The 26,000-nt window shown below is 38.1% G+C and overlaps 1 protein-coding gene across 1 annotated transcript in view; it reads right to left on the bottom strand.

The window, feature by feature from the left end:
• CLHC1 (clathrin heavy chain linker domain containing 1) overlaps nucleotides 1-23,013 on the bottom strand; it is a 40,819-nt gene extending 17,806 nt beyond the window's left edge. The window contains exons 1-7 of the mRNA XM_082852285.1: nucleotides 22,755-23,013; nucleotides 18,641-18,828; nucleotides 15,749-15,879; nucleotides 13,954-14,155; nucleotides 13,726-13,838; nucleotides 13,264-13,348; nucleotides 4,571-4,677 (exon numbers count right to left, since the gene is read on the bottom strand). Of these exons, the coding sequence (XP_082708411.1) occupies nucleotides 4,571-4,677; nucleotides 13,264-13,348; nucleotides 13,726-13,838; nucleotides 13,954-14,155; nucleotides 15,749-15,879; nucleotides 18,641-18,828; nucleotides 22,755-22,931 (1,003 nt within the window). The 5' untranslated portion in view covers nucleotides 22,932-23,013. The remainder of the gene's footprint in view (nucleotides 1-4,570; nucleotides 4,678-13,263; nucleotides 13,349-13,725; nucleotides 13,839-13,953; nucleotides 14,156-15,748; nucleotides 15,880-18,640; nucleotides 18,829-22,754) is intronic.
• Nucleotides 23,014-26,000: the final 2,987 nt, after the last annotated feature.

Consider the following 26,000-nt stretch of genomic DNA (forward strand, 5'->3'; position numbering starts at 1 on the left):
CGTCCGGAGCCTGTGCTCCGCAAGGGGAGAGGCCACAACAGTGAGAGGCCCGCATACCGCAAAAAAAAAAAAAAAAAAAAAGAGAGACATTACATGTACCAAAATGTTCACTGCAGCTCTATTTACAATAGCCCAAAGATGGAAACAACCTAAGTGTCCATCATCGGATGAATGGATAAAGAAGATGTGGCACATATATACAATGGAATATTACTCAGCCATAAAAAGAAACGAAATTGAGCTATTTGTAATGAGGTGGATGGACCCAGAGTCTGTCATACAGAGTGAAGTAAGTCAGAAAGAGAAAGACAAATACCGCATGCTAACACATATATAGGGAATCTAAGAAAAAAAATGTCATGAAGAACCTAGGGGTAAGACAGGAATAAAGACACAAATCTACTGGAGAATGGACTTGAGGATATGGGGAGGGGGAAGGGTGAGCTGTGACAAAGCAAGAGAGTGGCATGGACATATATACACTACCAAACGTAAAATACATAGCTAGTGGAAAGCAGCCGTATAGCACAAGGAGATCAGCTCGGTGCTTTGTGACCACCTAGAGGGGTGGGATAGGGAGGGTGGGAGGGAGGGAGACGCAAGAGGGAAGAGATATGGGAACATATGTATATGTATAACTGATTCACTTTGTTATAAAGCAGAAACTAACACACCACTGTAAAGCAATTATACTCCAATAAAGATGTAAAAAAAAATACACAAAAAAAAAGATAGACGTTACAAGTATTGGTAAGGATGTGGAGAAATGAGAACTCATACACTGGTGGTGGAAATGGAAAATAGTGCAAAGTTTAGCAGTTCCTCAAAGTATTAACACAGAGTTTCCATATAACCCAGAAATTCTTATTTATTTATTTATTTGTTTGTTTGGCTGTGCCAGGTCTTAGCTGTGGCAGGCAGGATCTTTGCTGCCACACGTGGGATCTTCATTGCAGCCTGTAGGATCTTTAGTTGCGGTACACAGAATCTTTAGCTGCAGCATGCAAACTCTTAGCTGCCGCATGTGGGATCTTTAGTTGCAGTACACAGAATCTTTAGTTGCAGCATGCAAACTCTTAGTTGCCACATGTGGGATCTAGTTCCCTGACCAGGGTTCGAACCCAGGCCCCCTGCACTGGGAGCTCAGAGTCTTAGCCACTGGACCACCAGGGAAGTCCCTAACCCAGAAATTCTATTCCTAGGTATCTATCCAAGAAAAATACAAACATATCCACACAAAAACTTGTACAGAAACGCTCAGTTGCATTATTCATAATAACCAAAAAGTAGAAACAACTCAAATGACCATAAGCAGATGAATGGATAAACAAAATACAGTACATCCATACAATGGAATATTATTTCACCATAAAAAGGAATGAACTACTGATACATGCTATGGCATAAATGAACCTCAAAAACATTAAGCTAGGGCTTCCCTGGTGGCACAGTGGTTGAGAGTCCACCTGCCAATGCAGGGAACACGGGTTCATGCCCCGGTCCGGGAAGATCCCACATGCCGCGGAGCGGCTGGGCCCGTGAGCCATGGCCGCTGAGCCTGTGCGTCCGGAGCCTGTGCTCCGCAATGGGAGAGGCCACAACAGTGAGAGGCCCGCGTACTGAAAAAAAAAAAAAAAATTAAGCTAAGTGAAAGAAGCTAGTCACAAAAGACTATTTATTGTATTATCATATTTATATGAAAGGTCCAGAATAAGTAAATCTATACAGACAGCAAGTAGATTAGTGGTTACCCAGGGTTTGGAGGATAAGCAATAGAGAATGAGGAGTTAATTGGTACAAGGTTTTTTTTTGGAATAATGAAAATGTTCTAAAATTAAATTTCAGTAATGGTTATACAACTCTGTAATTATAATAAGTTGATTAAATTTTGTGGCATTTTCCCCACATATGCCATATGCATATGCTAATTTAAACCTCAGACTTATGAAAGTTACTGTTTAACACCCAAAATGCCCTGTATCAGCATTCATGATATAAGAATACTTTTGCAGTGTAACATGATCTGATAATCACTCAGTTATTAAATTGTAAATAATTGGGATGGTTTCTTGACTTCAAGTCCACTGAATAAAAACTATAAAATTACACTCTGTGTTACAGTGTACTAGGATCAAATACTGAAAACTGTGTGGGCAAAAATATGAGACACGCCCATTTGCACACAATTCATAGTCATGCGATCTCCATAAATACATATGTTTATATAGACTATGTGTAGACAACAGATTTTCTGTGTTCAGGTAAAAGCATGTTTTTGTTCAAATTGCTGAATTTAAAGGTATTTTTAAGAAATTTATTTAAAACAAGCTGTATATATTTGACATCAAGAATTTCCACTTAGAACTAAGATAAGACTAATTAATCTCTATATTTGTAAGCTACATTGAGTATACCTCCCCTTTATGTATACCCCTGCATCTCCTTCTGAGCTTCTCATCTTTTAAAAATGCATCTTAGTTTTAAAATAAAAGAAGATTTTTTGATTCTCAGAAACACTCAGTAAGTACCACCAGTCTAGTATTGGTGAACTTCTCAGAATAAAATCCACATACCTAGAAAATGAATAAAAGTTGGCTGTTTTCCAATTTCACTGTAATTATATTTATTTAAGCATTAATTGCAAGCACTGAGTTTTACTTAAACTTGCAATCCCTACTTTGAGTAGACCAAGTCAAAGGGAGAAGAGAAAGAAACTCAGGAATATACTAATATCACTTAAAAATTTTTTTTAAATTTTTTTAATCACTTTTAATTTATGCTAAATTCAGAGCACAGCCAAAGAAAGAGTTCCTGGGTATTTATAAGATGTCTGAAACTTCTGAGTAAAAATTAAACATTTTAACATTTAACATTTAAAATTAAACATCAATGTCAAAAAAACAAAACAAAAAAAACCCTGAACACTAAAAACTACAAAATATTGCTAAAAGAAATTTTAAAAGACCTAAAAAAAATGGAGAGATATACCATATTTAAGGGTTCACTGGATCAGAAAATTCAATACTGTTCAGTGTCTGTTCTCCCTAAGTTGAACTACAGAGTCAGTGCAATCCCCAGCAGGTCTTTTTGTAGAAATTTACAAGCTGATTTCAAAAATTTAAACAGAAATACGAAAGACCTAAAATAGCCAAACCAAATCTGATAAAGAACAGAGTTAGAAGACTAACACTATCTGATTTCAGCACTTACTATAAAGCTACAGTAATCAAGACAGTGTAGTACAGGCATCAAGATAAATAAATAGATCAATGAAATAGAACACACCTATGGACAACTGATTTTCAACATAGGTACAAAGGCAATTCAGTGGAGAAAGTCTTTTTAATAAATTATCCTCGAACAACTGAATAGCTCTCAGCAAAAAAATAAACTTTGACCCATACCTCACACCATATATAAAAATTAACTCAGGGGCTTCCCTGGTGGCGCAGTGGTTGAGAGTCCACCTGTCGATGCAGGGGACGCGGGTTCATGCCCTGGTCCGGGAAGATCCCACATGCCGCGGAGCGGCTGTGCCTGTGAGCCATGACCACTGAGCCTGCATGTCCGGAGCCTGTGCTCCGCAACGGGAGAGGCCACAACAGTGAGAGTGAGAGGCCCGCCTACTGCAAAAATAATAATAATAATAATAATTCAAACTGGATCATAGACCTAAATGTAAACCTAAAGCTATAAAATCCTTAGGGAAAAAAAAATAGGAGAAAAATCTCTGCAGATTAAGCACAGATTTCTTAGGTACGACACTAAAATCTCAATCCCTAAAAGAAAAAAACTCATAAATTAGATTTCAACAAATTAAAGACTTCTACTCTAAGAAAGACACTGTTAAGAGAATGAAAAGACAAGCCACAAACTGGGAGAAAATATTTGCATCATATATCTGGTAAAGGATTTTTATTCATAGAATGGAACACTACGCAGGAAAAAAAAGAATAAATTATTGATAGATGCAATAACATGGATGAATTTCAAAATAATTAGGCTAAGTGCAAGAAATCAGTCAAAAAAGGATACCTACTATATGATTCCATTTATATAAAATTCTCAAAAATGCAAACTAATCTTTGGTGACTGAAAGCAGATTAGTAGTTGCCTGGGGACTTGAGGGAAGCTCTGGGAGGGAGACCAATGGGAGGGGTGGGGAGTAGTGGGAGGGAGGGATCACTGAGGGAATGAGGGAACTTTTGGAGGATACATATGTCAAAACCTAACAAACTGTACAGTTTATGTACAATTTAGTGTATGTATGTCAACTCACCACAACAAAGCTGTTTTTTAAAGGAAGTGGAGCAAATCTGACAAAATATTAACATTTATTAAAACTTGATAGCAAGTACATGGCTGTTATTTATGTTTCTCACACTTTTCTGTATACTTGAAATATTTCATAATTTAATTTGGAAAACCTAATCAAACCCCTTAATGTTACACGTAAGGAAACTGAGTAAATGGTAGACCTTGTTTCCCAGTTCAATACTCTTCCCATTCTATCAGGAAAAAAAAAAGTATAATTAGCATACATATGTAAGGTTCAGAGAGAAATGCTTACCCTTAAATTTACTCACTGTCTCAATGTTTTGAAGAATTCTTCTAGGACTGTTTGCTGCAAAATAAACTGCCTTTTCATATTCTCCAAGTGAGATTAATTCATTCAACCTACAGCCAGTGCATTTCATTATATAGTAGTACACAAAAAAAGAAAAGTGATTAGAAATGTCTAATACAGACTAAACATAGTAGCATAGTAATACAGAAAAGCACCTCTAATAAACTATAACTAGATTCATTCACTCTGTGAGATACTCTTTTCACTTCCTTCCCTAATATTGTTTTTTGTAGCCTCAGAATAAGACTCACCTGCCAGGTGACGTGAATCTGATCCTGTACCTTATTCCTATAGTGCTGAGAGCAAGCCATAGAAAGAGCAACTGAATTTATTCCGTTGAAAGAACTTCAACTGAATTTATAATGAGCTCAGATTTTTTTTCTCTCATATTATCTCCAGAAGAAAAGAGGAACCAGGGGAAAGAAGGGCAATCTGCTTAAAGGCTCAGCCTAGGGGAAATATTAATTGCACACAAAGGCTGCCAAGTTGAAGATCAAGAAGTGTCCTTGGTATTCAGAAGCCTTAGTTGTTCGGCCAGGAATCAGACTCCCAACTAAATGTGAGACTAATTCAAAGAAGAAAAGATAATAGTTCAGATACCTTAAGCTTCTACTCCTCTTCCTAGGGCAAAACATCCCCAACTCAGTCCTTACAATTAAAACTATGGTGGGGGGAATCGGGAAGATGGCGGAAGAGTACGACACGGAGATCACCTTCCTCCCCACAGATATATCAGAAATACATCTACATGTGGAACAACTCCTACAGACCACCTACTGAACGCTGGCAAAAGACCTCAGACCTCCCAAAAGGCAAGAAACTCCCCACGTACCTGGGTAGGGCAAAAGAAAAATGAATAAACAGAGACAAAAGAATAGGGACGGGACCTGCACCAGTGGAAGGGAGCTGTGAAGGAGGAAAGGTTTCCACATACTAGGAAGCCCCTTCGCGGGCGGAGACTGCGGGGGGCGGAGGGGGGAAGCTTCCGAGCGGCGGAGGAGAGCACAGCAACAGGGGTGCGGAGGGCAAAGCGGAGAGATTCCTGAACAGAGGATCGGTGCCGACCAGCACTCACCAGCTCGAGAGGCTTGTCTGCTCACCCGCTGGGGCGGGCGGGGCTGGGAGCTGAGGCTCGGGCTTCGGTCAGAGCGTAGGGAGAGGACTGGCGGCGTGAACACAGCCTAAAGGGGTTAGTGCGCCACGGCTAGCCGGGAGGGAGTCCGGAGAAAATTCTGGACCTGCTGAAGAGGCAAGAGACTTTTTCTTCCCTCTGTTTCCTGGTACGCGAGGAGAGGGGATTAAGAGCACTGCGTAAACGAGCTCCAGAGACAGGTGCGAGCCGGGGCTAACAGCGCGGACTCCAGAGACGGGCATGAGACGCTAAGGCTGCTGATGCCACCACCAAGAAGCCTATATGCAAGCACAGGTATGGACACCCCCCTTCCGGGGAGCCTGTGCAGCCCGCCACTGCCAGGGTCCTGGGATCCAGGGACAACTTCCCCAAGAGAACGCACGGCGCGCCTCAGGCTGCTGCAACGTCAGGCTCGCCCCGCATCCGCACCCCTCCCTCCCCCCGGCCTGAGTCAGCCAGAGCCCCAGAGTCAGCTGCTCCTTTAACCCCGTCCAGTCTGAGCGAAGAACAGACGCCCTCAGGCGACCTACACGTAGAGGCAGGACCAAATCCAAAGCTGAGCCCCAGGAGCTGTGTGAACAAAGAAGAGAAAGGGAAATCTCTCACAGCAGCCTCAGGAGCAGCGGATTAAACCTCCACAATCAACATGATGTACCCTGCATCTGTGGAATACCTGAATAGACAACGAATCATCCCAAATTGAGGAGGTGGACTTTGGGAGCAGCAATATATATATATATATATTTTTTTTTTTTCCCCTTTTTCTCTTTCTGAGTGTGTATGTGTATGCTTCTGTGTGTGATTTTGTCTGTATAGCTTTGCTTTTACCATTTGTCCTAGCGTTCTGCCTGTCCATTTCTTTTCTTTTTTAAAAAATTTTTTTCTTAATAATTATTTTTAATTTTAATAACTTTATTTTATTTTATCTTACTTTATTTTATTTTATTTTATCTTCTTTCCTTCCTTCTTCCTTCCTCCTCCCTCCCTCCTTTCTTTCTTTCTTTCCTCCTCCCTCCCTCTCTCCCTCCCTCCCTCTCTCTCTCTCTCTTTTCTTTCTTTCTTTCTTCCTTTCTTCCTTCCTTTCTTTCTTTCTTCTCCCTTTTATTCTAAGCCGTGTGGATGAAAGGCTCTTGTGGTGCAGCCAGGAGTCAGTGCTGTGCCTCTGAGGTGGGAGAGCCAACTTCAGGACACTGGTCCACAAGAGACCTCCCAGCTCCACATAATATCAAACGGCGAAAATCTCTCAGAGATCTCCATCTCAACACCAGCACCCAGCTTCACTCAATGACCAGCAAGCTACAGTGCTGGATACCCTATGCCAAACAACTAGCAAGACAGGAACACAACCCCACCCATTAGCAGAGAGGCTGCCCAAAATCATAATAAGGCCACAGACACCCCAAAACACACCACCAGATGTGGACCTGAACACCAGAATGACAAGATCCAGTCTCATCCACCAGAACACAGGCACTAGTCCCCTCCACCAGGAAGCCTACACAACCCACTGAACCAACTTTAGCCACTGGGGACAGACACCAAAAATAATGGGAACTACGAACCTGCAGCCTGCAAAAAGGAGACCTCAAACACAGTAAGATAAGCAAAATGAGAACACAGAAAAACACACAGCAGATGAAGGAGGAAGATACAAACCCACCAGACCTAACAAATGAAGATGAAATAGGCAGTCTACCTGAAAAAGAATTCAGAATAATGATAGTAAATATGATCCAAAATCTTGGAAGTAGAATAGACAAAATGCAAGAAATATTTAACAAGGACCTAGAAGAACTAAAGATGAAACAAGCAATGATGAACAACACAATAAATGAAATTAAAAATACTCTAGATGGGATCAATAGCAGAATAACTGAGGCAGAAGAACGGATAAGTGACCTGGAAGATAAAATAGTGGAAATAACTACTGCAGAGCAGAATAAAGAAAAAAAGAATGAAAAGAACTGAGGACAGTCTCAGAGACCTCTGGGACAACATTAAATGCACCAACATTCGAATTATAGGGGTTCCAGAAGAAGAAGAGAAAAAGAAAGGGACTGAGAAAATATTTGAAGAGATTCTAGTTGAAAACTTCCCTAATATGGGAAAGGAAATAGTTAATCAAGTCCAGGAAGCACAGAGAGTCCCATACAGGGTAAATCCAAGGAGAAATACGCCAAGACACATATTAATCAAACTGTCAAAAATTAAATACAAAGAAAACATATTAAAAGCATCAAGGGAAAAACAACAAATAACACACAAGGGAATCCCCATAAGGTTAACAGCTGATCTTTCAGGAGAAACTCTGCAAGCCAGAAGGGACTGGCAGGACATATTTAAAGTGATGAAGGAGAAAAACCTGCAACCAAGATTACTCTACCCAGCAAGGATCTCATTCAGATTTGATGGAGAAATTAAAACCTTCACAGACAAGCAAAAGCTAAGAGAGTTCAGCACCACCAAACCAGCTTTACAACAAATGCTAAAGGAACTTCTCTAGGCAAGAAACACAAGGGAAGGAAAAGACCTACAATAACGAACCCAAAACAATTAAGAAAATGGGAATAGGAACATACATATCGGTAATTACCTTAAATGTAAATGGATTAAATGCTCCCACTAAAAGACACAGACTGGCTGAATGGATACAAAAACAAGACACATCTATATGCTGTCTACAAGAGACCCACTTCACACCTAGAGACACATACAGACTGAAAGTAAGGGGATGGAAAAAGATATTACATGCAAATGGAAACCAAAAGAAAGCTGGAGTAGCAATCCTCATATCAGAAAAAATAGACTTTAAAATAAAGACTATTAAAAGAGACAAAGACGGACACTACATAATGATCAAGGGATTGATCCAAGAAGAAGATATAACAATTGTAAATATTTATGCACCCAACATAGGAGCACCTCAATACATAAGGCAAATACTAACAGCCATAAAAGGGGAAATCGACAGTAACACATTCATAGTAGGAAGACTTTAACACCCCACTTTCACCAACGGACATATCATCCAAAAATGAAAATAAATAAGGAAACACAACCTTTAAATGACACATTAAACAAAATGGACTTAATTGATATTTATAGGACATTCCATCCAAAAACAACAGAATACACATTTTCCTCAAGTGCTCATGAAACATTCTCCAGGATAGATCATATCTTGGGTCACAAATCAATCCTTGGTAAATTTAAGAAAATTGAAATTGTATCAAGTATCTGTTCCGACCACAACGCTATAAGACTAGATATCAATTACAGGAAAAGATCTGTATAAAATACAAACACATGGAGGCTAAACAATACACTACTTAATAACGAAGTGATCACTGAAGAAATCAAAGAGGAAATAAAAAAATACCTAGAAACAAATGACAATGGCGACACGAAGACCCAAAACCTATGGGATGCAGGAAAAGCAGTTCTAAGAGGGAAGTTTATAGCAATACAATCCTACCTTAAGAAACAGGAAACATCTCGAATAAACAACCTAACCTTGCACCTAAAGCAATTAGAGAAAGAAGAACAAAAAAAAACCCAAAGTTAGCAGAAGGAAAGAAATCATAAAAATCAGATCAGAAATAAATGAAAAAGAAATGAAGGGAACAATAGCAAAGATCAATAAAACTAAAATCTTGTTCTTTGAGAAGATAAACAAAATTGATAAACCATTAGCCAGACTCACCAAGAGTAAAAGGGAGAAGACTCAAATCAATAGAATTAGAAATGAAAAAGCAGAAGTAACAACTGACACTGCAGAAATACAAAAGATCATGAGAGATTACTACAAGCAACTCTATGCCAATAATAGGACAACCTGGAAGAAATAGACAAATTCTTAGCAATGCACAACTTGCCAAGACTGAATCAGGAAGAAATAGAAAATATGAACAGACCAATCACAAGCACTGAAATTGAAACTGTGATTAAAAATCTTCCAACAAGCAAAAGCCTAGGACCAGATGGCTTCACAAGCGAATTCTATCAAACATTTAGAGAAGAGCTAACACCTATCCTTCTCAAACTCTTCCAAAATATAGCAGAGGGAGGAACACTCCCAAACTCATTCTACGAGGCCACCATCACCCTGATACCAAAACCAGACAAAGAAAGAAAACTACAGGCCAATATCACTGATGAACATAGACGCAAAAATCCTCAATAAAATACTAGCAAAAAGAATCCAACAGCACATTAAAAGGATCATACACCATGATCAAGTGGGGTTTATTCCAGGAATGTAAGGATTCTTCAATATATGCAAATCAATCAACGTGATACACCATATTAACAAATTGAAGGAGAAAAACCATATGATCATCTCAATAGATGCAGAGAAAGCTTTTGACAAATATCAACACCCATTTATGATTAAAACCCTGCAGAAAGTAGGCATAGAGGAAACTTTCCGCAACATAATAAAGGCCATATATGACAAACCCACAGCCAAAATCATCCTCAATGGTGAAAAACTGAAAGCATTTCCACTAAGATCAGGAACAAGACAAGGTTGCCCACTCTCACCGCTCTTATTCAACATAGTTTTGGAACTGTTAGCCACAGCAATCAGAGAAGAAAAGGAAATAAAAGGAATCCAAATCAGAAATGAAGTAAAGCTGTCACTGTTTGCAGATGACATGATACTATACATAGAGAATCCTAAAGATGCTACCAGAAAACTACTAGAGCTAATCAATGAATTTGGTAAAGTAGCAGGATACAAAATTAATGCACAGAAATCGCTTGCATTCCTATACACTAATGATGAAAAATCTGCAAGTGAAATCAAGAAAACACTCCCATTTACCATTGCACCAAAAAGAATAAAATATCTAGGAATAAACCTACCTAAGGAGACAAAAGACCTGTATGCAGAAAATTATAAGACACTGATGAAAGAAATTAAAGATGATACAAATAGATGGAGAGATATACCATGTTCTTGGATTGGAAGAATCAACATTGTGAAAATGACAGTACTACCCAAAGCAATCTACAGATTCAATGCAATCCATATCAAACCACCACTGGCATTTTTCACTGAGCTAGAACAAAAAATTTCACAATTTGTATGGAAACACAAAAGACCCCGAATAGCCAAAGCAATCTTGAGAACGAAAAACAGAGCTGGGGGAATCAGGCTCTCTGACTTCAGACTATATTACAAAGCTACAGTAATCAAGACAGTATGGTACTGGCACAAAAACAGAAATATAGATCAATGGAACAGCATGGAAGGCCCAGAGATAAACCCACGCACATATGGTCACCTTATCTTTGATAAAGGAGGCAGGAATGTATAGTGGAGAAAAGACAGCCTCTTCAATAAGTGGTCCTGGGAAAACTGGACAGGTACATGTAAAAGTATGAGATTAGATCACTCCCTAACACCATACACAAAAATAAGCTCAAAATGGATTAAAGACCTAAATGTAAGGACAGAAACTATCAAAATATTAGAGGAATATACAGGCAGAACACTCTATGACATAAATCACAGCAAGATCCTTTTTGACCCACCTCCTAGAGAAATGGAAATAAAAAAAAAAAAAAAAAGGGGACCTAATGAAACTTAAAAGCTTTTGCACAGCAAAGGAAACAATAAACGAGACCAAAAGACAACCCTCAGAATGGGAGAAAATATTTGCAAATGAAGCAACTGACAACGGATTAATCTCCAAAATTTATAAGCAGCTCATGCAGCTCAATAACAAAAAAACAAACAACCCAATCCAAAAATGGGCAGAAGACCTAAATAGACAGTTTTCCAAATAAGATATACAGACTCCCAACAAACACATGAAAGAATGCTCAACATCATTAATCACTAGAGAAATGCAAATCAAAACTACAATGAGGTATCATCTCACACCAGTCAGAATGGCCATCATCAAAAAATCTAGAAACAATAAATGCTGGAGAGGGTGTGGAGAAAAGCAGCGAACACTCTTGCACTGCTGGTGGGAATGTGAATTGGTTCAGCCACTATGGAGAACAGTATGGAGGTTCCTTAAAAAACTACAACTAGAACCACCATATGACCCAGCAATCCCACTACTGGGCATATACCCTGAGAAAACCAAAATTCAAAAAGAGTCATGTACCAAAATGTTCATTGCGGCTCTATTTACAATAGCCCGGAGATGGAAACAACCTAAGTGCCCATCATCGGATGAATGGATAAAGAAGATGTGGCACATATATACAATGGAATATTACTCAGCCATAAAAAGAAACGAAATTGAGCTATTTGTAATGAGGTGGATAGACCTAGAGTCTGTCATACAGAGTGAAGTAAGTCAGAAAGAGAAAGACAAATACCGCATGCTAACACATATATATGGAATTTAAGAAAAAAAAATGTCATGAAGAACCTAGGGGTAAGACAGGAATAAAGACACAGATCCACTGGAGAACGGACTTGAGGATATGGGGAGGGGGAAGGGTGAGCTGTGACAAAGCAAGAGAGTGGCATGGACATATATACACTACCAAATGTAAAACACATAGCTAGTGGAAAGCAGCCGCACAGCACAAGGAGATCAGCTCGGTGCTTTGTGACCACCTAGAGGGGTGGGATAGGGAGGGTGGGAGGGAGGGAGACGCAAGAGGGAAGAGATATGGGAACATATGTATATGTATAACTGATTCACTTTGTTATAAAGCAGAAATTAACACACCATTGTAAAGCAATTATACTCCAATAAAGATGTAAAAAAAACTATGGCAAACAGGATTTAAAGAGTGTTGCAAATGAATGTGGAACCGCAGAGGAGAAAAACACCAAAGTAACATTAAGCAAATTACATAAAACTTTTAACCTCAACCAGGGTTTTTCTCTCGTATCTGAAGCTGATAGACTTAGAGGTGTAAGGAAATAATCCAGGCTTTGGTGCTCCTCAAAATGATCTTTACCCCTTTTTTGTACCATATCAACAAGCAAATCAACAGCTGAAAACTATTTAACATAGAAGACTAGGAATATTACATATATTCACTACATACTGGCCTCATAGCGTATGAATTAACCTCTTAAAGAATAAAGTCTTAGATCTCTAACCCTCTACTATAAAATATATATAATAATTTAATAAGTATTAGGGGGAAATATGCCTTCCTAATATGTCATAGTATGGAAATAATGAGAAAAAAAGAACTAAATTGGCTAGGATAATCTAACACAAGGTCATAAAAAAATATAAAATATAAAAATATAAATAAAACTTAACACTACAATCCACCTATAACCTCTGAAAAATCTCCTAGACCATCAATCTGGTATTTTTTCCACAAAGAATCTATTTTTTTAAATTCTAGCTTATTTTCTAATTTGTCTACTAGAGTAGAATTTTAAAATACAAAACCTAGAGACTACAACTCAAAAAGATGCAACATAAATGTGAAACATTTAATATCTTTAAATAAATATTAAATAAATGCTATAATATCTTAACAAGGAAAATCAAAAAGCTTTTTAAATATTTGCCTTTCAACGTAGTATAGCAAAATTTCAGCTTCTTTTGCCTTGCCTGGGTCATCTTCAAGTAGTTCCTCAACAATGCCTTGTTCACCTGTAAATATTGAAAGCACCACTGGATGATATTTAAGGTTATCAATCAATAGAAAATAACAAACATATAAATGTTTAATACCAACAACTTAATGCTATAGTTTCTAATAGCACCAACCTCTTCCTAAACTGAGTAGCTTCCCCATCCCTTTCTTCCTTATTTTCAGGTATTCTCTCCTTGGCTAACCAAGTCTACTCTTTACCAATTATTTGTCAGCTGTTGAAGGAAGAAGCCCACAGGGTAACAGAGACCTAACAGAAGTAAGTACATTTTTAGTTTCTTTAAACTCAGCCTAGGAAAATCCCCATTCTTTAGCTTTCTGGAGAAAAAAACTGTTTTCCATTATTCATGTTAATTAATAAATATAGATCCTCTACCGTGTAAATCTTTATTTTTCTCAATGTGCTCCATGAAGTCTTGAAATGATCTGCTCATATCAGATTTTACCCACAAAGTAAGTGCCTGTGAAATAATCTGCAGTCTTTGATGACTATAAAGATAAAAAACATTAACAATATACTGAACCTAAAATCAAATAGTGGAATCTTAAAATAAACACAAATAAAAGCTTCAAACTGTAAAAAGTATATATTCAACTTTCATACCGGAACTGTAATTCATTGTTCAGATTTTCAGCTAAATCTCGCCGTTCTAATACCACAATCATTTCCTCATCTAAATCTGCCTTCCTCTGAGCTGGTAAATATTTTTTTGACATAAGTTGCTCAATTTCTGCATATTTATCTTCAAGATGTTTCAAGTATTTAGTGAGAGCATCTAAACTGACAGATTCTTGGAGAGTCATGCCTAAGGGAAAAGGGAACAAATCAAACAAGCCAAGCCACATGTGGGACTCTTGTGCTCAAACAGCAAGTCTTAGCAAAATAGGTCAGATGGTTGGCTATGTTAAGAAATAATTAAGAAATTGTAGCATGAACTTGAAGATTATTGAACATAAACAGAATTAGCATACATTTCTAAATGGCTGGTAGTTCTAAACAAATCATCAATGAAGACTTAGTGAAGACTGATGGTCCAAACCTTAGCATTTTAAGAAAAAAAATTTTCAGGACCGCATCACCACATCTTGCAAACCCCTAAATATCAGTCTTATTCAGTAACACCAAGAACTTTTGCCTAATAATTCAGGATTCCTGTTCAATGATTTTTCCCTAACCAAACTTTCCATTAGTCTACTACAACTAACCCCAGGGTAATCTGTTTATTCTCTCCAATGCAAAGTTTATAAATGCCTGCCAAATCTTCAGTCCTTTCTCCCTCGGTCATTGTCCCCTCTATTCATTATTCATAACTGCCCCCCACATACACACACACTTCAAATGACTTTCATTCTCATTCAGACCAATTGTTGCCTTTAAAGGCACATCTCAAAATTCTCTTCAAGAAACCCCCCTGGATTAACCCTAATCAATTTCAGTCATTCCCTTACACCCTGTATCCCTTCAGCATTTAATCAATTTGTCAGCTATTTTGTACTTATTCATATGTATCTTATTTGTAGTCTGCTAGTCATAATTTTATACTTGAAAGTGAATCTAGTCCCTGCTTCAATCAATCATAGGATGATCATTCAACCTCAGTTAAAATCCTCTGGTGTGGGGTAGCCTATTATCTCAAGACATAGCTTCTTCCATTGAAACCAAATCTGACTTCCTAAAATTTCCACTTATTGATTCTGCCTCTGGATAAACACTAGTTGGAATTTTGAAAAGTTTTGAATGCAGTTATCTATTCTCAAAGTCTTTCTTTACTCCAGGATGTATATTTGCAATTCCTGTATCCATTCATCATACAAATCTCTCAATATTCTGGAGGAATTCCAGGATATACTCCAATTTCTTAAAATGTGGCTTGGCTGAAAATGAGGAACCAGTGAATGCTGACATCAATGTGAATCAACAATATTCACCATAACTTTACGTACCACAGTTTTTTCACATATTTCATGGGTTCTCAAACTATAAAATGCATCAGAATAACCTGGAGAACTTGTTAAAACACTGACTGCTGGGCTCCACCACCCGACCCCGACTCCCATCCCTGGAATTTCTGACAGAGTAAATCTGCAGCAGGACAAAAAAATTTGCATTTCTAACAGGTTCCCAGGTAATGCTGATGTTGATGTAGGAATCACACTTTAAGAGCCACTGTACTATACTTTATATAATCCAGCCAGACTGGAACTCTTTCAATCGTTTAGGGTTGTTAAGTTTTCTCATTCCCTTGTATGTACCTAGAGGCCAGACTAAAGCTGTTTGTAAAGTCTGGCTAAAGTCCCGATATACTTGGAAGATATATACATGGTAACACATATATATTAATTTGTGTAACTGGAAACAGTTGGAATTTCTCTCAAATATTTTAAACAAAATACTGTACCTGGAATAGGTTTTGAAGGATCTTTGCAGCAAATACAACATTGTTCTTTTGTGTCATACTCTGCCCTAAGTTGTTTCATTTCATCTATTTGCAATTGAATCTTTGAGGAATTATTTTCAATAAGCCTCATCCTGAAAAACAGAAAGGCTTTTTTATGTTTCTTTCAACGAATTATTTAATCATACAATTCAAAGTAAAACAGGTTAAATTATTACTTTAATTTGGCTAATTATCATTTTGTACCGTTATGAACGTAGACAGAAGTTTACAAAAGAATGCCTAGGAAGCTAACTAACCTCACAAGTGAGGAACAATTTTCTTTCAAAGCATCAATAAAATCTTATACTGCCTATGATTCGTAACCTTATTGGAAATTTGTAAGTATTAAACATAATAATCTAGCCGCAAAGTACTATGTCTATTCCCTTTAGTTGAAAATTACCTTTGCAATTTAAAAATTATTTTTGTTAAGTAATTGTATTAGTTTCCTGTTGCTGCTATAACAAATCACCACAAACTTGGTGGCTTAAAACAGCAGAAATCTATTCTTTCACAGTTCTGGAGGCCAGAAGTCCAGTATTAGTATCAGTGGGCCAAAATTTGTGTTTTTAGGATTGTGCTTCCTCTAGAAGCTCTAGGGGAGCATCCATTCCTTGCCTCCTCCAGCTTCCAAGGGCTGCCGGCCTTCTGTGGCTGCATCACTTCAATCTCTGCCTCCGAGGTAATGATGCTTTTTCCCCTTGTGTCTGTGTCAATGCTCCCTCTACCTCTCTGTATAAGGACACTTGTGATGGTATTTTGGACCCACCTGCATAATCCAAGATAATCTCCCTAGCTCAAGATCCTTAATGTAATCATATCTGCAAAGATCCTTTTTCCAAACAAAGTAACATTTCCAGGATTAGCACCTATTTCTTTGGGGACCATTATTCAGCCTACTCTATTAATTTTGATTCTAGAGCTAGAGGAATGATAGCATCTTGAGATAAAACTGAGTTCATCCAGAAATGGAGGTTTTAAAGACCAAGAAGTAAATAAAACCTTCTTTTAAGCATTATTTGAAATTTACTTCCTAGTTTATCACCAATATTTTGGCCCAGGGAGGAAATAATAGATTAAAATCAGTTAGCTACATAAATGTTACAAGAGTTTTGGTAAATTAAAAACAAGTTTGTCAGTAGATAACCGCTACCTAAGTCTGATTACTATATAGAGTTCTTGGTAACTACAGATGGCTCAGAGTAGGAGCTTGCAGTATTTATGAAAGAGGGAATGTGGAAATAAAATATCCTTGGCTTTCATCCAAATAGTTATGCTTTAGGAAGAAAGACATGTTAAAAGTAAACAGACTTTCGAAAAAATTGAAAGCAGGGACTCAGACAGATACTTGTACATGAATGTTCATGGTGGCACAAGTCACAATAGCCAAAGGTGGAAAAAACTCAAGTACCCATCAACTGATAAGTAGATGAAATATGGTACATACAAACAATGGAATATTATTCAGCTATAAAAAGGAATTAAGCTCCAATACATGCTACAACATGGATGAGAAGGTATCCAGTAATTGCTCCTATCCACAGCTACTTTTATGATCTCTTTATCTTTGACAATTTCACTACAGTAAATCTAGTTGAGTATTTCTTATTACTTACAATGGGATTCTTTGGTCTTCCAGAATCTGTGAATTGATATCTTTCACCAGTTCTAGAAAATTCTCAGCCATATTCTCTTCAAATATTGTCTCTGTCCCATATTCTCTTCTCTTTGAGTTGTGATTAGACATAATAATATAACTTTCTCACTCTGTCCTCCATGGTTTTTTTATAATAGCTTTATGGAAATATAGTTCATATACCTTAAAATTCACCCTTGTAAAGTATACAATTCAGTGAATTTTAGCATATTCAAAGAGCTGTGCAAATACTACCATTTCTAGTTCCAGAACATTTCATCACCCCCAAAATAAGCCCTGGATCTGCTAGCAGTCTGCTAAGCAGAAGGCAATTTTCCATGCAGTCCTCAAAGGTGGAGCAGTTTACCTCTTGTTCATTCTTCAAGGGTGTAGCCCTTTATCATCCCGGCTTTATATGGGGAGGATTTCCCAGTAGATTACACCCCTTGGGCAGATAGATCCTGGGCTCTGTCTTTTGTACCCCTGTGCCACAGACTAAAAACTAAAGCTTATGGTCACTAGTTTTAATAAATGCTTTCAGGGTCAAAGAAGTTTTAGTGCTTCTCTATCTTTTGTCTTCTGTTATGATTTTGCCCTAATATTTCTGTCACTGCCCTGTCAGCTTCCTGTTACTTTTGGAAAAAAATTTCTTTACCATCTTATGTAGCATATTTTCCCAATAGGAAGATCTATCCCAACATCTAGCAAGCCACATTACCAGAAGTGGAGGTCAAATTTTACATAATTTTCCAGGTTGACTTGAAATTATCTATAATAATTTACCCATCAATTACCAAATGGAACACTGAAAATCTGAGACTACTTAGCAAGAATGAGCATTTTATCCTCTCCCAGTAGGTTATTTATCTTTGTGCATCAGAGCATTAAGTGCTCTATTTCAGATGGTAATCATGAAATTGTACTATTAAACCTTCCATGCAAGAAATCACCTGGAGCAATTATCTGTATCCCTCATTTTATGATACTACAATGTGCCTCCAATTATCCTAAGAGATATTATAAAATTCTCAAACAGAATTAGTATTATTTTTCAAGTAAAAATATAGTAATTTCAATAAGAAGGGTAACATAAAAACATGGCTTTAAAATAAAATTGAAATTGAAAAAGAGTAAGAACCACTGGTTATAGTTACAATGGCTAGTTAATATAACAAAGTAACAATTATCACCTTTGGGCTACTTACTAATATACTTACTTTGCTTTAAGTTGAGTTATTCTTTTCCTATGATATACCAATGCTGTGGGCTCTCCTGCCAAAACTTTAAGTTTTCCATGAAGATGAAATGCAGTTCTCTGGCTTTTCTTTATTGTCTCAATAAAGGCATCGTATTCTTTTTTGATTGAAGTAAGAATGGATTTGTATGCAGTGACATACTCTATTACCTAAAATATGATTTTTTTCTAGAAGACTATGGATCAAAAGACTTGCAAATACAGATTATAGATTTTTTTTAATGAAACATGATGGGCAATTATAAATCTAAAATTTTACAAATTTGAGCTTGCATTCATATGCAAATACCACTATTAAAGACAGTTAATTGTTACTGAATATATGCTCTTTGTGAATCATTACAATCCTGTGAGCTTAAATATGAGAGAGAGAAAAAAAACCATGTTTTTTGCTCTACTAGGAATTAACACATACATTATATGAGGTCAGATAAAACCAATACCAGATCTAATTATCTCAATTCTGGATCTCTTAAATACCATTACATATCGTCCGTCATTACCTCCAAGTCTAGTCTCTGAAGGACTTCATTCAGACCTTAAAATCCTGGACTCCTTTCTCTTCCCTGTTTTTCTAACCCATCTGCTCCAACTAGCTGATCAATACTCTCAATTCCAAACTGCATTTCTAATCCCAAAATGTCAAGTGCAACTGGAGAAAACCCTTCATACCTTACATTCATGGTTTACAATGGTGTTTAAGTACATAGTATCTCTGGAAGGATAATGGAAGAGAATGGAAACCTACAGAGAAGGAAAGGAAAACAGAAACTTACAGAGAAGGAAACCTACATAATATCTCTGGATTGTTAATAGAAGAAAACAGAAACCTACAGAGAAGGAAAGGGAAGTAGGGTCTAAGATGAGAAGGACCAGACTTTCCACTGTATACTCTTATTGGTTCTTTTACTTTTCTTTTCTTTTTTTTTTTTTTCCTGGTTAATCTTGTGTAGGCATTACCCATACAAAGAAACAATAATAACTAAGGAGCACTTTAAAGAAGTTAAAAAACAAAAAAAATTAAAAATAATTTATGGTTGCCAAATTCTGCTCACAAGGATTTTGGAAGGTGTCAAGGCATATAAAGAATAGATGTGATCAATCCACAGTTTTCTCTGAAAGATACAATTAGGCTTTCTACCTTTACTATATCTCTAGTCTCTGGTATACCACACTGTTAGCTAGAAAATACCTAGAAAAAATTATCCAGGTAGACATCTGGTCTATCAAGAAATTGTATAAGGAGGGGAGTTCCCTGGTGGTCTAGTGGTTAGGATTCGATGCTTTCACTGCCATGATCTGGGTTCAATCCCTGGTAGAGGAACTGAGATCCCGCAAGCCATGCGGCCAAAAAAAAATGGTATAAGGAGATAATTGCTCAATGCCAAGCACCAGGAAAGGATATCTGAATGGGAGATATTGGTCATCTTTTTGACATGACCATACTACCTAACCACCCAAAGGACTGCCACCCAGCAACTTTCAATAAAATAGAGGTCATTAATCTGTGGTCTTCCAAATTAAATACCCCACGGTTCCTGGCCATCCTCTATTCCACAAGCCTCTATGAGGTGCTGCAACAATTCAAAACAACTCAGATATGTTGATGGATAGAAAACAGACTTGTAGTAACATCATGATCAGCTCCCATATGGTTTTGCTAGAAGAAATAGATTTCAGAACACCCATAGGAATCTTTAAGAATGCACAGAAAATGCATTAAAGTAAAGGAGGGAAACTTGTATGCCAGAGGTAGAACAGTTTTGCTTGGTCTACAAAATATTTTAAAATTTAGGAAATTTCACCCCAAACCCAAATTTTCAGGTTCTCTTGAAAACTGAAAAATCTACCAATGTGGAACCCCCATTCCTTAATGGCAGTAATCAGCTGGAGCTTTAGATTGGATTGTTTTTTCATTTTACCACTGTCCCCATGATTCCTTATTCTGTTAAAGCCAGTACACTTAACTCTTTTATATGACCTTCTTGGCCTCTAGGGATTCAAGTTTCAGACTCCGGTATTAAGGTTTCCATTAACTCCCCCCAAAACAGAGCCATCCTTACCAGGTATAGGGATCTGAGGGAGAGGAGGAATGGTATCCATTCCACCTCAGCCCCTACACACGAATATACACTATTTGTACAACACGCTACCAGGATGCAAAAGGCCAGTCACTTTCTGGAGTCCAATTACCTCCATAATTCACCCTTATCTGTTGAAGCTCACTCTTCCTAGCTTTGGTTTTCTTTGCTTACTAAGTCCTTTGCTTACTAAGTCCTTGGCTCTCTCTGCAACGTACCCTCAACTCTTGTTACACAGCCTCAGGTCCTCCTTGCTTTGATTTAGGCATGGTTCTCTAGGCCAAATCCTCTATCTTTGATTTTAAACAGAATTTGGTATTTGTTCTCTGGTTCTAAGTACTCAGAGATGCAAGCTGACACTTTCATCTTTTACCCAACCAGATCCTTCCGAGAAGGAAGATTAGAGAAGGCAGGCATTAATAGTTTATTAACAATCAAATGTGTTGGAATAACATGAAAATGGACAGGCAGATTATCTTATTGAGAAGCTAGAATAAAAGTTTCTCTAAGTACCAAATGATTTCTATTTCAGATCCCCTCTCAGTACTGAAGAATAGGATACTTCACAATGTACAAATGTACCATTTATAACTGTACAATGTACAAACAGTCCAAATGGAAATCCTGGGGGGTAGGGAGAAAAGGACTAAAGATACAGAAATTATCTTTTATTTAATCCCATGTCTCTTCTCTAAGAATTAAATTTACCAAAGCTCCTCCAAAATGACGTCACTATAACTATACTAATTTAAAGCAGAGAGCTCTTCATGGAAGAAAACTTCTGACAAGTGTTAGCATTTAGACATGCAAAGATAAGTATGTTACAATTATGATAACTTTCCTTTGCTGATTTCACACAAGTAGAGTCTCAGCATGATTCTTGATATTTATAAAACCTATTCAATACACTACCTTCAGTACCTTTAAATATTCACCTAATACATTCCTTAATGACTAAAACACCAAAACAATTTCATTGATCATAACAACTTATAAAATGAAGCTAATCTGCCAGTGTACCAGTTCCAAAAGACAGATTTTCCAGATGACTTAAAAGGAAGAAAAGATTTTTTCCATTTTATACTTTTATGGATAAGCATCAATTTTCTTAATTCCACTTGTAGGTATATATCACTACTTTGTGTTCACTTTTCCTTAGAGTGAGGCACTATATTTTTATTTAGAGGAGAAATAAGACTCAGTGTGTAATGTTTAAAATTTAAACAAAACACTGAGTTCCTATTTTGCCTATGGCTGTTTTACTCAGAGACCAATAGTTTACAGAAGTCTTCACATAAGTAATAATTTCTTCTAGGTAAGGAGGAAAGAGTGCTGACTTCACTGATTTGACTGTCAGGGCATCTTACGTGGGTAAAAAAAAAAAGTGAGATAAAAAAATGAGGATCGGTGGCCATATTGCAATTGTTGTTAAGGAAAAGCAGGTATTTCTAGAACCTTGAAAAGCAAAATCAAATGTTACATAAAGCCACAGCATTTTCTTACCTCCATATTTCCAACATTCAGTGCAGTTAAACCCCTTGTTTACCATGCCTATCTAGACCTCTAATCTACAAGGAGTCTCAATTTAATATGCTAGATCAAATCTAAACGAAGATTTTAATTATACCACAAACCAACCCAAAACAACAAAGAACTACCAGGTTCATGCTTACAGCCCAATTCCTAACAAATCAGATAATGATTTGAGATGGAAGGTCAAAGTGATATCAGAGGGCACAGCTAGGTTGTTGCTCAAAAACTGATAGCCTGCACTTAAGCTACAATAACTGAAACTCTCATTAACTGTCTAGTAATATAAATCCAGCATTGCATTTTCCCCATTCATCCCTTTCTGACAAATTGGATGAACTTCTCAAAACTGACAAATGGAATGTAGTCAAACAAGCAGTGGTGTTACTAAGGCAGGAATATTAGGTGTCAAGATAGACCATTTCTACTACATAAAAAATCTGTTGTCTTAAAGCATTATGATACCTTATCAAAAACGTTTCGGTATATGATGTAATATTCATCAGCAGGTCCTTCCTCATTACAGCCCACTCTTTCAGTTTCTGTAATTATGTATCTTTGCATTCTTTCCAAAAATTCCTTGTCACTTCTACTAATGATAGGAGGGAGAACTGCATGTTTATTTATTTCTTGGACAGACATATGTCACAGCCTGCACACCTGTTCACCAGAGAAAAGTCTTGACTTGCTTTTGCAACAAAGCCAAAACTTTTATAAGCCTGAAAGAAAAAGACCATCAATTAATCTAAAGCTTAAAATAAATTAAGTCAAATATTGATCTAGGGCTTCCCTGGTGGTGCAGTGGTTGAGAGTCCGCCTGCCGATGCAGGGGACACGGGTTCGTGCCCTGGTCCGGGAAGATCCCACATGCCGCGGAGCGGCTGGGCCCGTGAGCCATGGCTGCTGAGCCTGCGCATCCGGAGACTGTGCTCCAAAACGGGAGAGGCCACAACAGTGAGAGGCCCGTGTACAAAAAAAAAAAAAAAAAAAAAAGACCTAATTTATCTTTATATTGATGAACTGGATAATGAGAAATCAATTATAAGTGAACATAAAGTAGTTCCAACAAAGCAATAATCCATAAATGGATCAACAGTTTTCCTAAATAAGAAATCAATTTTTTTATTCATTCATTCAACCAATATTTACTGAGTGTCTATTAAGTGCCAGGCATTGTTTTATAGCTAGAGATTCAGCATTCCCCATTATCCTTCCCCACCCATATGCACTCCAGTGCATAATACAGTTATAAATAATATAAAGTCCCTGGTTCCTTGATAGCTTACAATCTATTAAGGGAGACAGACTATAAATAATGTAATTTCCGGGAATTCCCTGGCCGTCCAGGGGTTAGGGCTCAGCGCTTTCATTGCCGTGGACCCAGTTCAATCCCAGGTCGGGGAACTAAGATTTTGCAAGCCGAGCAGCGCAGATGGAAAAAAAAAAAAAAAGTAATTTCAGATAGTAAAAGATAAAAGTCAAAGGAGGAAGGAATGGGTGTGATCACTGGGGAATGGGTGGTCACATCTGAACACCAGTGGCTTCCTATTACCCTTAGGATAAAATCGAAGTTCCTTTCCTTAGTCTATGAATGCCCTATAGGAACCAGGGACTTTTTCTCTGACCAAATCTAGTCTTTTCATGTCCCTGTCCTCCTCATAACCCCCATACGCTCCTATAAACTTGCTCTCTTACCTGAGGGTCTTGCATAATTCTCTCCCCATCCCTGCATTCCCTTCCCGCATCCTCACCTCTCCTCCATAAGATACACACAGTACTTCCACTCTCATTTACTTGGCTTTATTTTTCAGATCTCAGCCTATACAGCTCCAGGAAAGCTGCCCTGGATTCCCTTAAATTTGATCAAGTGCCACTGCTGTGTTCTCCCATGTACTGTGCACTTCCTCTATCATGATATTATTACTCAGAATTCTGGTTATATTCTCTACCTCTCTCAGTAGGCTCTAAATTTGATAAGATCAGGAACCAAAATGTTCTCATTCCCCATCTTCCTTCCCCACCCATATGCATTCCAGTGCATAATACAGTTTCTAGCAGAGCACATGATGTCGCCACCCACCCCACCCCCCCAAAAAAAGAAAGTTGATTATTAATCAGTAATCACTGAGCAATAATCTGGTCTGCTCAGAAGACATGACTTGTGCCCTCAAATCCGAACACAGCTAAAGTGATTGTTTCTCAGCATCTACAAAATGCCACTGAGTTACACAGAACAACTCAGATTACCTTGTACTCACTCATTCAAATTAGACACTTAGGGATACAGAGGAAACAAGTCACAAGGGCTCCTAGACAAGTATTGATTCTAGTTAAATGAACCTCTGCCACAGAGCAGAGAAGGCAGTGTGACCAGTGGGCACAACGGGCTACAAAAGCCCAGAGGGGCACCTCACTAGTCTGTGGGAGAGGGCAGGGAAATATTAGGGAAAACATCTCATGAAACAACATCCAGGACAATGCTTAATCTGTGCTGCATTTATTTATTCAATAAATATTGGGGGGGGGTGCTTCCCTGGTGGCGCAGTGGTTGAGACTCCGCCTGCACGGGTTCGTGCCCCAGTCCGGGAAGATCCCACATGCCGTGGAGCAGCTGGGCCCGTGAGCCATGGCCGCTGAGCCTGCGCATCCGGAGCCTGTGCTCCGCAACGAGAGAGGCCACAACAGTGAGAGGCCCGCGTACCGCAAAAAAATATATATATGTTGGGGGGGGGACCTACTGTGTGTCTGCCGCTATTCTAGGCACTAGAGATATAGTACTAAACAAAACAAAGTCCCTAACTTCCCAGAGGTTACATTCAAGTAATGAGACAGAAGACACAGGAGTAAAAAACAGTATAACAGATGGGGGTAAGTTGTATGGGGAAAAATAAAAGAAGGAAAGGGGTATAGAGAGTAAGAAAGGTGGGAGGGTGCCATTTTACATAAGGCATTAAGTCAGGAAAGAGAATAGCCCTCACTGATAAGGTGACATTTCAGAAACCTGAAAAAAGCAGGTAATGTAGATTCCTGGGAGGAGAGTGGTTGAGGCAGAGAGAGATGCAAGTCCAAAGGCCTCAAGGCAGGATAGCATATCTGCCAGCAAGAAGGCCAAGAAGACTAGAAGAGAATGAGAAAAGGAGAGAAGAAAGATGAGGCCAGAGAGGTAGCTGCCAGATCACGTAGAATATAGGGCCTTAAAGGTAGGAGCACTACCAGCCCATGGGGCACCTTTGTGCAGGTTAGAAAAAGATGCTCCTTTCTCTGGGAAGACGTGGCAAAAGGAACAATGAGCTGAACTGTGGCCTCCAGTCATTCCAGTGTGGGAGTGACAGCCTTGCTTATAGGAACTTAGGCTTAACTCAGAGAGAGATGAAAGCCATTGGAGAGCTGTGGGCAGAAGAATGACAACTGACTTTCATTTTCAAAGAATTGCTCTTGCTGCTCTGTGAAGACAAGAGTCAAAGCCAGAAGAGCTACTGGGAGGCTACTACAATAGTCCAGACAAAAGATAACGGTGGCTTGAATCAGAGTGGTAGCAGAGACGGTGCGAAGTGTTCTGCATATACATTAAAAGTAAAACCAAGATGTGCTGAGGGATTCGATGTGGGTATGAGAGAACAGTCAAGGATGACCATAAAATTTTTGGCCTCAGCGATTGAAAAGATGAAATTGCCATTTATGAGATGGGAATATCAATTTCATAAGATCAGG

This window comes from Leucopleurus acutus (assembly GCF_964270905.1).
Source record: "Leucopleurus acutus genome assembly, chromosome: 12".
NCBI classification, from domain to species: domain Eukaryota; kingdom Metazoa; phylum Chordata; class Mammalia; order Artiodactyla; family Delphinidae; genus Leucopleurus; species Leucopleurus acutus.